This window comes from Ptychodera flava, chromosome 20, assembly GCF_041260155.1.
Source record: "Ptychodera flava strain L36383 chromosome 20, AS_Pfla_20210202, whole genome shotgun sequence".
In the NCBI taxonomy this organism is placed as follows: domain Eukaryota; kingdom Metazoa; phylum Hemichordata; class Enteropneusta; family Ptychoderidae; genus Ptychodera; species Ptychodera flava.
Genome location: NC_091947.1, coordinates 21,293,520 through 21,308,504, shown reverse-complemented (window position 1 = coordinate 21,308,504; position 14,985 = coordinate 21,293,520). Strand labels below are relative to the sequence as shown.

Sequence of the window (14,985 nt, the reverse complement as noted above, 5' to 3'; positions counted from 1 at the left end):
CGCCCCATTTATTGTGTGGCTGTAGGATAGAATAATAGCCATCATGAACATATAATTTTATGGGTGTATTTACATTCAAATTTCCTGGAATGGTAAAATTTATTAGTGATACACTTGTTTTGCATGTTATTTAATTATAATGTACTCCCTGCCAAAGATTTTTAATAGAGAAGCATGTTATCTAGCAACAAATTTTGTCAGCACGGCCAGCTTTTTGTAAACCTGTTGTTTTACACATTGTAAGTATACATGAAGGATGATGCCAAAAACATCATTCTTTTCAAATAATTTCTGTTCATTAGTGATAGTGCTAACCATTTTCAAAATATTTTCTGATTTCTCATCATTTTACTTTTGGGGCTTGTGTATATAGGTCTGTACGGCTTCCTCAAATTTATGATGGCTTATTTTATTTCTCTTATCTTTTCAGATAATGTTGGTGTAGTAGAACACTATAATGGCAGAATCCATTGTAGGACCACGGCTACCTCCCTTACAAGCACTTCACAACCAATCAGCTATAGAAAGTGATGAGTTACCTGTCACCATAGAAACAGGACCTCTGTTCTCCCCGGAGTCCACCGCCCGATCATCAATCCCAGTCGTCCGGGTCGAGGATGTGGAATCGAACATCCATTGTCTGACCAAAAGCTTTGAGGTTCTCGACCCAGGTGACTATGTCTGTGTACGAACAAAGCGATTCTCGTCAAACTTTGTCCACTATAAGAACAGCGTTCACCTTGCACAACATTATTCTGACGTCAGAAAACTGATGGTGAACAGGTCGAAGCTGCTCTTGATTCAGGACTACAGTTCCCGGATTCTAGAAGCCACTGATTTCATTCAGAATTTACAAGAGATCGCCCACCAAGAGTACCACACGTGGTGTCAACTTGATACCAGTACATCCAACCAGGTGGCCACAAAGCTGGAATTTTTGGCGAGCATCTGCGATGACTTGCGAACTCACACGGCCCACTGGAACCTCGTCAAGCAGAGAATACACACGGACAAGTGGCTCAGACCGTTGCTTCCGAGTCTCTGCCGCAAACTGGAACCAGTGAGAATCGCTTTACAACAACTTGGGGGAAGTGCAATCTGGTGGGTGGAGCGCATCGTCCGCATCGGACTCCAAGTGTTCGCTCACACGAACCTCTCTAGGGTAACTCAGGACTCGTTGTGGAACATTGCCAGAGGCGTGGAAGAGTTCAATTCCATTGTTCAACATTACAACAGGGTGAATTGTAACAGGGAAAGGTACAGGTTTCCTTCGTCTTCGACATCGTCGTTGTCAACGAGCGGATCAGGATTACATGGCTTGCAAGTCACGTGCAGCAATAGCGTGCACAACTATGGCGAGAAGCTCAAAACTGTGCCAATACACAAGGTCCTAAGCATCCTAGCGTGCGAGAGGTCGAAACACGCGGCTAAGCTCACCTTCAAGTTCTTTACATCAAACAAGGAATTTCTTTCCATAGCGAACACTAAGTTGCCAAACTTTGATTGGCAAACCTACCCTAGGGACGACAAGGTCAAATCTGCATATCCCAGCAACACCTCAGATTATCACAGCGATGGGTCCATGGGAAGTGTTACCAGTGAAATCCTGCGAGTCGGGGAAATCAAAGCGCCGGACCTATCCCAGGAGATGTCTCCTGTCGTGGACTTCACCACCAGAGAAGAAGAGTTCCTGACTGTGTTCCTGTCCACCGTAGCTACTTCCACCAACCTGCTGCGCAAGGCGCACAGCAGCAAAGATGGCGTTGGTTCGCCGGCAAAGGTTCACTTCCGGGGCCGCAAAACCAGAGGCGAGAGGAAAGCGAAGTCGGTGCACTGGGGCGACTCCATGGACACAAACACCAAACAGCAGTTGATCGCCAAATACATGGATCACATGTGGCAAAACTTTGGCGGTAGGTTGCTGGAGCTTTTGCACTCCCAAGCATGGGGTATTGGTTACTCCACCATCGATGACTTGGGCCATGTGCAGCTGTGTGCCAATACAGTTATCATGATGCTGGTTCAGATGATAGAATTGATATGTGTCAAAGGTAAGTATACAGCTTTAAATCAAACAGTAACTTGTCAAGTGCTATCATAATCTTTAAATTTTGATCAATTCAGGTGATGTGAATACCTGAAAGTGACGTGTACATATACATGCAGTGATCACATCGAAAGTAGCAATGCTGTAGTGTTCCATACAGTAGGCTAGTGCAGGTCGGGATTTTTTAAAGATGCAAAAGATGAAATATTTAACATCAACTTTGTGAATGTCTGTTATATAACATACATAAATAAGATCAACTACCTGAGATACATAGAAGGGTTGAAAAAGTCCATTATTGTCCCCTTTATAAAATAAACCCCAGTCAATTTTTCTCAGATTTTTGCCAAAATTTTGAGAAAAAATCAGCGCCAATGAAATGTGATGTCCATTTGGTCCAAAATTATCAAAAAATTACAGAAAAATTCATATAAAATTGGTAAAATTTTGCACTAAAATTTTGGCGGGACAAAATTACAGCACTCAATTCAAAGGGTGCATGTACATGATACAGTAAAATATACAAAGTGGCTTCATTTCAGTGATGTCAGTCCCCATGGCTGTATACCTCTAGCCAATCACACTTGAATACAATGTACATGTACATGTAGTTGCTCGGCTTTCACAAAATTCATTGTACACGTATTTGTATTATGAGGCCTGTGGTATCATCATCCATATAATTGCTTTATCACCACAGATATGTTTGCACCTGGTGCAGTGGTATCGTTGCAGTCTTTAGCACGGCAGTTACACGCTGCAGCAGCCGTGGCTGATTGGGATGCAGGTAAGAATAAGAAAGACAATTTTTTCAAAAAGATATGCTAGGATGTTGTACCAGATACTCTGTATACCAGTACTCAACAATGGAATACACTCATAATGGTACTTGAAAGCAACCTTCGTAGTTTCAACATGCATATTCATGAAGAACACAACCTCTCAACAGCCCCTAGTGCTTAATAGTCAAGTACATGTATATTTGATGAACATCTAAAGCTGAAATAATCAAATTCGTCTTATGTTAAGTACATGTACAGTATCGAGTACAATCTGTAAACATCACAACTTGGTACATAAAGCAATCATCACATGATCCTAACGACCTTTGAAGTTGAGATCCTTTATCAACCTGTAAGTGTAAGATTGTACGTGTAAAAATCACATGGTGTACACTCAATCAGAAATCTGTTGCAACCTCATTAGAACATGCAGTTTAAGGACCCATATCAACCCACTGATTTAGGAAACTTGCACAAGCAAAGAGTACCAGACATTCACAGCAGTTGATTCATTTCTCACTGTACATAGTATACTAGTGAACACATCCAATTTAAACCACATCTGTTTACTACCGGTATGTATTGCATGAGATTATTAGAGTCTGTATCTTACAGTCTTACCTACTATAGGGCATGCCCATGAACTTTAGATTGCCATATTATATCCATGCCTTAGGATTTTACCAGTATAGTAAGAACCACCAAATTGAAACCACTTCTGTTTACTATGTATGAGACCTACTGTAGGGCATGCCAATAAGTTGTATTAACCTTATTAACCCCATACATGTACCTTACAACTTTACCTACAATGGTACTACTAAGATTTCGTTGGGTGTTATGGTGCATATTTGCTTTAGTCAATGCACCCGTAATGCAGAAAGTGAAAATATAAGCCGCTCCATAATTTTATTACACGGTTTGTATTACTGCCTTTCATCCTGGAAAATAATGAGCGTTTCTGTCTTTGGTTTGCTTTAGGTTTCTGCGACGCATTATCCTCATCGGTGATTGACAAGTGTCTACCACTGAGTATGGGTGCCGGAGAACACCGCACCAAGACCGCCATGCTGTTCCAGGAAGCGTTCCATCCATTGGTCAGTTTGCTGATGTCAGCTGAGCAGACACCTGTGCTCAGATCTCCGTCAAGAGGTTAGCATACCGTACATCACCCGTGCACTCTCACAAAGAAAGAATTTGCTGGCATTTTTGCTGGCAGAAGTAAATGTCTATGTTATATAGACATTTGTGTACTTTTGGATTTTCCAAGCACACAGTACCCTAGCCTTGGCGTAGTTTGAAAGATTATACAGAGTGGTGCTATCAAAAGTTCACTGTTTTATCCCTGAATTTTAGTAAAAGTATCCCTCCTTTGTCGAAGGTAGATTTATATAGAAAGAACAACAGTTGAGTGACCAAGCGTCTGCCTTGTAACCTGACTACTGTCTCACATGCATCATGCTTTCCAATTTTTCCTGCCACTGTACTCATAACAGGTCTACCTTTAGTGCTCTAATGAAAAATGATACACAGCTTGTGCTAATGCTCATCAGCAAGTTTTATTAGATAATCGTACCTTGCCGTTTCACCTGTGTTTCTTCTCCTGTTTGTCTGCACCGATGAGATAAACAATTAGTTGCCGAGTGATCCGATGTCTGTGTTTGTAAAAGTGGGGAGCACAGCCTTGGGGATCAGTCTAGACTCCACGGCATCAGCCAGTTGATTCAATTTGCAGTCGTCATCGTTCTAAATTGTTTCCCAGTGGAGGGGGCAGCTCGCTTTCTCAGTGATCGTAGCATTGTGGAATCACAGCTGATGCAATGATGCAGGGGTAGCTGCATTATCTCCTAAGTATTCTTTCTTTGGTGTAATCCCATGCGCCTGTAGAGAATATGGGGCCCAGTACAGCCAATGACAGCAAACTTCTAGTTTTAGAGTATCAAAAGTAAGGCTAGAGAAAAAAATATCTGTTCAACGACCAATAATCCAGACTTTGTCCGTTTCACAATTTTATGTGTTTTAATCCTCACATTTTTACACATGCAATACTGCTCATATTAAACACTGTCAAAAAAACATGTATGCAAAAACCTTATGTATGCTACATGTTCTTTGTAAGAAAGCAAAGTAGATTAAAGAATAGCTACACGTTCAAATCTTTTCGGTACATGGATAATATGAAGGAAAAAAGTTCAGTACAAAAGGCATTTTGCAAATGAACTGTATAAAACAAAGGGGAAAAAAAGAAAAAATTATGTACCTACCAAAGTTTGAAATAATCTTACCGATGAACAATTTTTTTTTTCTCCGCCTTCGGATTATGTCGCATTGTAATGCAGTTTAGCATGAACTCGTCATTTGTTGATGTTAGTGACCCATGCATCCCTCCTACATGTATTTGGTATTAGCCCACTTTGCACATGGAATGGTCCATTACACTTGGAAAAAAGGGTGAGAGAGCATACCGTAGTGCCGAACTGTATTACTCTGACATATATAAGCCTTGTTCCAACCGCTTTCACGTCCAGTTCCCCATATAAATGAGTATGCATACAAGACAATGTCCTGGAATGTAGAACAATGTAATCATCTTACAATTATTGCCTAGCGTGTTCCCTTCATTCATGTCATCACTGGCTTAATATTAATAGATATCTATGCCAGGTTATGCCAGGTATTAAACATGGATATCGCACTATCGTCTAGATTATCAGTGTCTCCTAGAGTACCATAAAAACCCTATCAATTCGACCAGAAAAAATAATTACGATTTTAAGTAGTTGAACTACCGGTACTAGGAAAGTAACAAAGCCAAAATAATTTTAGTGGTTGAATTATTAGGGATTTCAACTTTTTTGACAGTTCATAAGTTATATGCTTATCATCTTGGATGATTGACACATACGGTATAAAGATGGCTTTCCTGAAGTCTCAATGTAGACATTGTGTGCTGTACATTGTATTGTTCTGTGTATTTTATCGAAAATAAAATGTTCAAAACAGCTTGTCATGATTGGTTGGTCGAATTATTAGAGACTGAGAAAGTCCCAATTTCCATCCATGGTCAAACTGATAAGGGTAAAATAAAATTACATTATGAGAAAAAAATAGAGTGTTTGATAATAAAGTGATCAAATTAGTAGGGATTTTATGGTACATGGCTCTGGTATGTCACTGTCATAAGCTAGAAGCATATGAATTCCACAGACAAGGATACACTCTACCTCTGTTTGAAAGGTTTTATATATATAGATCAAGAATTGGATTTCTGTGAACAGATCTGATTTCTGCAAAATGTGACTTGCAATCACGCTTCATAGACTGTAAATCAGACCCGAACTATATTTTAGAAAGCATGTGAGACTGATGGCTTCCTTTCCTTTCATTACAGGAAAGAACGGCTTGCCTATCTACCCAAGGAACGCAGTGGTGACCGTGACGATACCAGCGCTAGCCAGGCTACTGACAACTCTGAACAGTGCCCTCAAGTGGTCCCACACCAAGACTTTGCAGTTTTTGTCATCATGGTCTATCGGTGCATTTCTGCTAATCACACAAAGTGACCTCAAGGTGAGCGTCACTCACTCAGATCAAGTTCACTGTCATCTCTCGGCAGGATGGTCTGACTAAGCAGTTTGCGACATTGTATGTTTCACAAATACTTCATTATATGTGAAAGGGCTCAGTGTATTTTTTACATGGGGTGAATTACATAATTTGCATATTGTTTTATTATACAAATAAATTATTTTGTGTCACTATTAACATATGGATGGACTTATCCAAAACAAAGGGGCCCATGGACAATCCTGCTTGATGTCTCATCACCATGAGTTGAAAATGGAGGCTATACTGCATGTTCATCAAGTGGGACTAGGGCCGCATATAACATAACATGTCCACAACATTATTAAAACATGTCTGCAACATTATTAAATTTTTCTGTGTCAAACTAGAACCAAAATAGTCTGTCTCTTGTCCAACATAGCAGTAGCACAGGCCGCATTTATTCTTTTGAGTCTTCATAAAATAGTACCCGTATTTGAGCTCCACTTCTCAAACACAATGTAGGACATTCCAAGCTTAGTCTATTTAAAGGTATACAGTCACCTGTAATATGCCCATGTATAATCAAAGGGGCGTTCCTTGGTATTCAAACTTCCAGTGTGAGGGCGCTGTTTTTAAAAAGCGGCCATTCTGTAATCAGTCAGATTTCCTCTTTCCAAGGTAACAGTGGCAAAATTGGAACAGGTAACTGTATACCTTTAATAATGGCAATCTGGAAGAACAGCACAAGAAAGTCAACCTGTATATTCAAAATATAGTGTCTTTTGGCTAAATGTCACAGTTAGCCCAACTTTTGATTCAAAGTAAATCAAAATGTCTCACATTACTAGAAAATAAGAAGAACAAACAAGGACTAATAATCCAGAGTAACAACTGAATTCTCCCAGGCTTCAATTCAATTCATTGTAGCATTCAGACATTTACACCTAGACTCAATTTCATTCCACCACAAAAAAACCAGTAACTCTGAATTGTACAATCTGACCAATGATGCAGACAATCAGAGTGATTATACACTCTCATTAAGGTACTTTGCAGTTGAAAATACCAGAGCATTGATTGAACAAGTAAAGATAACTAGGGGGAAATTACCAAGTGAACGTACACAATGTCTGTAATTATTATTTGATCCAACACAAGTGCATTTATCACATATCTCATTGAGGATGAAAGTCCTTAGTAGGTTGTGATCTACTGAAGTGCTAGGATGATTAGATGATTAGTTAATATTGATTTGTTGTCTTGTTCCCCAAAGCGGTCACAGTTTGTATCTGTTTTGTTGGATTTCGTTTACAGAAGTACATGTGTGGACATCAATGGCAAAAGATTTAAAGTTTTGCTCAAACTTTCCTTGAGGAAACTTTCAACCATTCTCTTTCACAATCAAAGTATAAAAATCAAGGATCACGGTGATATGATAATTCTGGTACCGGAAAAACAAACTACATCAAATTTAAATACAGAATTTAAATTCAAAATGGCCACCACCCCTTTGTTAACTCAATGGGGAAAATAAATTCTGTGTTTTCACAAAAATAAGATGATGAAAATTTTATTTTCTCCTAGAACTTCAGAATGAGGCCACATGAGCGGTAGATCGGAAAATATCACGAAGTCTGAATATCTGTCCCTGAGGCACATTTTACCATAAAAGCATAAAACATGGTACAAATTCCACTGGTGATTCACACTACCTATTAACTTCTATTTGATACACGTATGATATGCCAGCCATCAAATTCCAATAAGTACGCTGCAATATCAGTGTGTACCTCAACACACAGTGATTTTAATTGACTTGATAACACGTTGAAGGTGTCTTGTGTGGAAACAGCCGTTCATTTGTATATAGCTAGAAGAGGATGAACATTATGTTCGGGAGAATTTCATAATATCGATGCTTTGTGTCTGACTACCATGTTTGCATATTAATGAGTGAGACAGTACACGTAGTTAATACAGGTGAGGATTGTAGGGAAGAAATACGTGTACAAGTGGCAATATTTGGTAGGTTTTTAAAACCAAGCACAGTAACACTCACATGTACAGGTACCTGTGTTGTTTACAAGCTGAAGGCGTATTTGATTTCTTGTGTTGAGGGTAATAGCCGCAGGGGTTTACTGTATGTACCCTTTTGCCAGAGATACGTTTGTCTGCAGCTCAATTACCTTTCTGTCTACAAAGGTACGGTAGCTGTACTTGACTGCCACTGTGTCCTCCATGATTCTTTGTATGATGTTTTGTATTGAGCTTGATCCTGCCATGGTTTCAACCATGCTATTGAAAGTGATCAAAGTTCTTGCAGACATCAACGCTGTACTGGATGATTCCCAAGTCCAGAATTAAATGCTTCTGGAACATAATCGAAAAACAGCTCTGAAAAGCACATTATCCCTGAATTCCCGGGGTAGCGAAATTCTATCTCTTCCCATGTTTTCCTGTTAGCTGCAAAGGTGAAGTATCTAGCCCACCAATTCACTCAGCAGCAGACAGTAGTTTAAAACCATTTATTTATTTATTTATTTATTTATTTATTTATTTATTTACGTACACACTCACTGTGTTTATTTATTGTTTATGAACAGACACTTACAGACACAGCGCTGCGTGTCCTAAAGTTAGCACAGCCGCTGTGTACCACGTCTGACGTCAGCACAACTGCTGCCCCCAGTGGGGTCATAGCCACTGGCTCCACGACAAGCGGCAGCCATGACATTCAACTCAACAACCGACTTAACCAGCTGTGGCATCAACTCAACGCAGTCACTTCCAAGTTACATGTAGGTGGTGTGTTTGTTCTTATAGCTGGACTTTATTTATTTTTGAACTGTGACCATTTTTGGAGTTGCAGCTTGAATTTGCATACTTTGTGTATCAGAAGTGGGCAAGGCATGCAATATTAATAGATGTACTTTTAAAAGTATTGCTCAGTTCATATTCGAGCATGCTATTGTACTCTCGGTGACAAAAACAAATTCAATACTTATTGACATTATTGTAGTCATTAATTTTACTAGCAAGCCATGCCCAATTGTTGCTATCAGCAGTTATAATAAATTTCCATTCTGTCAGTGCTTGCATATGTGACAGAAAATGCGTCAGTGATGTAATTTCTAGTATATGCTGGGAATTTCATCATTTTGCACAGTGAGCAGGCTTTGACATTTAGGCATTCTGATGACGGTCTACTCATAATTCAGTTGGCAGAATGATATGAATGTATACATGAGTAACGTAAATACCAAAACCAGTAAAAACATATAGAGATTGCCTCTTTAAACTAGAGACCATTTCTGTCAAATGTTGTTGTCTGTTTATAGCTTGTTGTGTACCTTATCGTTTGTTTCCTCTATTCAACATGGAAATGTCCATTCATTTGTAAATATTTTCATCAACAAAAACATCAGTTGTTGACAAACTTAGCCATCCAATGGATCCATGCAGTGATACGAGACATTTCAAAAATTGTGATAGTTACACATACTCACATGTACAGTACATGTAGAAGTTGGCATAATGGGCAAGAAGATGTATAGAACCATGCTATAGCTAACTAATTCTTGGTGTTTGCATGTATAAAGGGACTAAGGCCCCCTATACCTGTAGTAGCCTCTTTTTTGGCAGTACAACAAATCTGTATTTACTGACATGTCCCCTTTGCTTGTGTATGGATGTGTGTGAACTGCTACAACTGTATTGCCACTGACATTTCAGAAATGAATAATTGCAGCCATGCCTCCTTTTACCGTTTATGGATGTCAGCATGCAAATTTGCCGTGAATGAGTAGCTTATGAGTCAGAAAACTGAAGACATTGTCATCATTTGTCTATGCAGAATTTATCCAGTACATCAAGCAAGTTGTTTGGTCAGGACTGTACAAGGATGTCCACTGAATACTGGCAGCAAGCCATGCCAATTGGCAAAGTCTGGAAACGGAAGAGCAACCAAGGTGAGTACCTTACCAAAGATCTGGTAAATATATTTTTTTACCATTCACTATTTGATATAATGATAAATATTTCTTTGTTACTGTGGCAAGTAATAAGAGTCCATTGAAAGCATTGTAGCTATTATTTATCAGAAAATATGTTCATGAACAAATGGTTGTGGGATGTTTATTAAAATGTATTTATAGTCATGCCTGAAACTCTCTAACCTGTAATATTGGAACTAAGAAAGTATCAAGAACTCTGTTGATTCTTTTGAATTATATGTAAAATAGGAAGTCAGTCCAATTACAATACTGACATTGAATCACTTGAAGCTATGATCATCAGTATTGTTACAGAAACAGAGATGCTGGTGTACTTTGGTGTACCCTAAGTGATGGAAGCACTGTTGTAAGATTTCTGAAAACCATACATCGCTTTAAGTACTACTTTTTAGTCCCCGCGGACGAAGTCCGGCGGGGACTTATAGATTGGGTCCCGTCCGTGTGTCCGTCCGTCCGTCCGTCCGTCCGTCCGTCCGTCCGTCATCAACAGTTTCTCAGACACTGCTCAACTAATTTTGTTCAAACTTGGCACAAAGGCATAGCACTATGACCTACAGATGCACGTCGATTTATTTTGTGATACGATCCAATATGGGCGCGAGGCGGCCATTTTATTGCGATTTGTCATGTCTTTGGACCATAACTTAGACATCCTTGAGCACATTCTGTTCAAACTTGGCACAAAGGCATAACATTATGGCTTTCATATCCATGTCAAATTATTTCACGATATGTTTCAATATGGGCGCGTGGCGGCCATTTTGTTGCGATTTTTCATGTCTTTGGACCATAACTCAGACATCCTTGAGCACATTCTGCTCAAACTTGGCACAAAGGCATAACACTATGGCTTTCATATCCATGTCAAATTATTTCGCGATATGTTTCAATATGGGCGCGTGGCGGCCATTTTGTTGCGATTTTTCATGTGTTTGGACCATAACTCAGACATCCTTGAACAGATTCTGTTCAAACTTGCCACAAAGGTATAACACTATGGCCTACATATGCATGTCAAATTATTTTGTGATACAATCCAATATGGCCACGAGGCAGCCATTTTGTTTGCGATTTTTCGTGTCTTTGAACCATAACTCAAAGACTCTTGAACCGATTCTGTTCAAACTTGACACAAAGGCATAATATTATGTCCTACATATGCATGTCGAATTATATTACGATACGATCCAATATGGGCGTGAGGCGGCCATTTTGTTGCGATTTTTCATGTCTTTGAACCATAACTCAGACATCCTTGAACCGATTCTGTTCAAATTTGGCACAAAAGCAAAACATTATGCCCTTCATATGAACACCAATTTATTTTGTGATATGATCCAATATGGCCGACAGGCGGCCATTTTTTTGCGATTTTTTCATGTCTTTGAACCATAACTCAAACATCCTTGAACCGATTTGGTTCAAACTTGGTACAAAGGCAAAGCACTATGGCATACATATGCATGTATCAATTAAGCTTGTGATAGGATCCAATATGGCTGCAGAACTGCCATTTTGTTGGAATTGTACATGTCTTTGAATCGTAATTCAAAGGTCATTACACCCATTTTGTCCAAACTTGGCACAAAGATCAAGCACTATGGCATACATATACATGTCAATTTACTTCGTGACATGTTCCAATATGGCTGCCAGATTGTCATTTTTTTCCAATATCGCTGTCAGATGGTCATTTTTGGATTTTTTCATGTCTTTGAGGCTTAATCATAATATGCAAGTATTCTTTAACCAATGTTGTTGAGACTTGGTACAAAGATAAAGTACTATGGCATACATATGCATGTCTACTAATTTTGTGCTATGATCCATATGGTCAATAGACAGCCATTTGATTTAAATTTTGGTGTGATTTTTTTATGTCTTTGAAACATAAACATACCAGTAGGTCACTGTCCCTCGATGGACTGATTTTGTTCAAACGTGATACGAAGATAAAATACTATGGCTGCATTTTTGTGCACATTAATTTGTTTCATTATATGATCCGAAATGGCTGATTACAACAATATACCCGATCCCATACCATTTCAAAAATTCCACCAAACCATGTGTATAGTATGTGCCATCATGACACTGGAGGCAGTAAAGGCATCGTTATGTGTGATGTAATCAAAAGTTCATTGAGTGGTCATTACCGGCAGAGATGAGTCGTTTATTGAACGTTCCTCAGATTACTTTATCATGCAAGTCACAGGCCTGATGCACCCGTTGCATCAATGTCATTCCACAGCTACCTAGAGCACAGCTACCTAGACACCAAAGATTATAACAAAATGGACAAGCGGGGACTGGTCATCAACGATGACTTTTTATACATATGCTTGCATCAACTCCGTTCTCATATACTACTGTGTTAGGTAAAATGTAAAATTTTGTTGAATCAAAGGGAACAACCTAGAGAAGGTGGAATGTCAAATTAGCCTAGAGGAAATGAATGGAAGCAGAAGTGTAAATAATAATAATGTACTATAATTTAAGCTAGTGATATTGCTTGTTTACATCTGTCTGTATCTTCAATATTGAAAATCTGTAAAAGTTTGATAAGTGTGAAATTTTGACATTACTCCCTCTTGTCACTCTCCTCATAAGTGTGTGCTATCATGAAGTCTGTATTACATTCTGAATTTATGGTTGGTTTTACATTTCACTACAGATTATCCAACAGAACCGAACGCGTATGTAGAGTCTGCCGTTGAAACCATTCTTGAGCCGGTCACCGAGGGAGTCAGTAAACTGAAGACGGCAGCTCAGATATCAGCAGTCACAGTGGCTGTGGTCGCTGTCTTGGAAGCGTGGATGAATAACATCCTGAAAGAGAAGATCAAGTTCAGGTTGGTTTCATAGTCAATGAAAGCTCTCCAGACTACATCTTAGTACTACTCAAATATCACTCTGTAAACCAGGTGGTGAGATCCGTATTAAATACCAATATAATGATAGTATGAATGACACAGGGAATCTGTCTATATTGAACAGTGAAAACCTGTGTCTATTTACTGCCTTGCATACCCATGCCATTCAATATTTGCATTCTGTTTGTCTATTGGTGTTATAATCAAACAATGGAGGGTATGTGTATAGTCTGTTCATCGTCTTCGAGTGCTGAACATACTAGTAATGTGTCAAATGGCATTGAAATCTGAGACTAGTATGCTTGCTTGCAGAACACAGCTATTTGATGCTCTCTCATGCTGAAATTCTTGTACTTGTCAGTCACAAATAATAGCAGTTCATTGCAATTTTTCTGTTCATTCTTGTTATTCCATTCTATGATGATAAATCTCATAATCCCTGGAAAGGAAGGTATTGAACCATCTTTTGCTTATGTCAGCCATTAAAAGCTATTGTTGAAATGTTCAGCATTGAAAAATTTAATAAGTTTTTTTGAAAGAAAGGATTTATAGCAATGTATGAGTACCCAGCATACCATCTCCTTTCGTGAGAGATCACCTTACATCAGCATTTCCTTTCAGGCTGTTTTCTCAGGTACCTCCCCCGCAGCTATTTTTCCAGACATGGATTTCATTATACCCGTCTCAGGTGTACTCAATTTACAGACCGCCATGACTCGGTCTTTACCCTTTCTAGGAATTAATTGTGATCACGAAATAACCTCAGAGAGTCATATCTTGAGAAATGAAATAATAATTATTGTTCTTACTGGAATACCCATTTAAAACGGTGTAAGTTAAATTGCTTTCGCATTTTCAATAGAGCACAATGACACATAGTGTTTGGACAATTAGCTGGTAAGATGATCCAACTCTTCCGTCCTAACCCTTCCATGTTTCAGACATCCTAATTATTTTTCCTTTTTTCAGCATAGACTGCCTCTATGTTGCCCTTTTTGTCTACTAGGATACATTTCCCATTTGTCTATGTATTGCTAATTGTTATTCTGATAATCAGGTCATGAAAAAAAGTCTGGCCATTTTGGGCCGACTCGCAGCGATTTCGAAGCTGTTATCCAATTGGGTGGCTGAATCTTACCAATATAATGAAAACAATACAAATAGACTCCCTAAGTGGCTGTGCATAGTGACAATAGACCAATCAGATATAACCTTGCAAACACGCTGCGAGTCAGCCGGCCATTTTCTATGCTCATACCAATGGAATCATCTTTATTTCTATGTGCAAGTGTGTGGTATGATGGGAGTTTAGGGAGAAGATAGAGGATATTGTAGTACCTGTTCAATGATTATGTTTGTACTGTTGTGCAACAAGGTGTACTACAAGCATATCCACTGTTGTCCTTGACCTGAAACCACTCGTTTTGTCAAATGATGACATGCTCATTGCATGATAGGCTTGTTCAAAAGTGAACACTCAATAAAATAGAATTTTACCATGAACAATGCATGTAGGGTAACCAAACTTGGCTATAGTACCCCTGGGCATACCTTGATACTTGTTCCAGTCAACCCCTCTATATAAGTTGATTTGTGCACCCATGTTCAACATAGTCTGTCTTTTACAGCCATGATATTTCAGCTGAAAGGCCAATTCTTGTAAGATGCTGGATGTGCACTCTCTGGGAACTTTCATGAAAAAAAGACTGGCAGTAGACATG

The 14,985-nt window shown here is 39.0% G+C and overlaps 1 protein-coding gene across 3 annotated transcripts in view; it reads left to right on the top strand.

Moving 5' to 3' along the window:
• Positions 1-14,985, top strand: part of LOC139120298 (uncharacterized) — a 32,628-nt gene that overhangs the window by 11,290 nt on the left and 6,353 nt on the right. For all 3 annotated transcript variants that reach the window (XM_070684623.1, XM_070684624.1, XM_070684625.1), the window contains 7 exons: positions 431-2,051; positions 2,748-2,834; positions 3,811-3,981; positions 6,221-6,399; positions 8,982-9,176; positions 10,232-10,346; positions 13,066-13,243. In XM_070684623.1, the coding sequence (XP_070540724.1) occupies positions 458-2,051; positions 2,748-2,834; positions 3,811-3,981; positions 6,221-6,399; positions 8,982-9,176; positions 10,232-10,346; positions 13,066-13,243 (2,519 nt within the window). In that variant the 5' untranslated portion in view covers positions 431-457. The remainder of the gene's footprint in view (positions 1-430; positions 2,052-2,747; positions 2,835-3,810; positions 3,982-6,220; positions 6,400-8,981; positions 9,177-10,231; positions 10,347-13,065; positions 13,244-14,985) is intronic.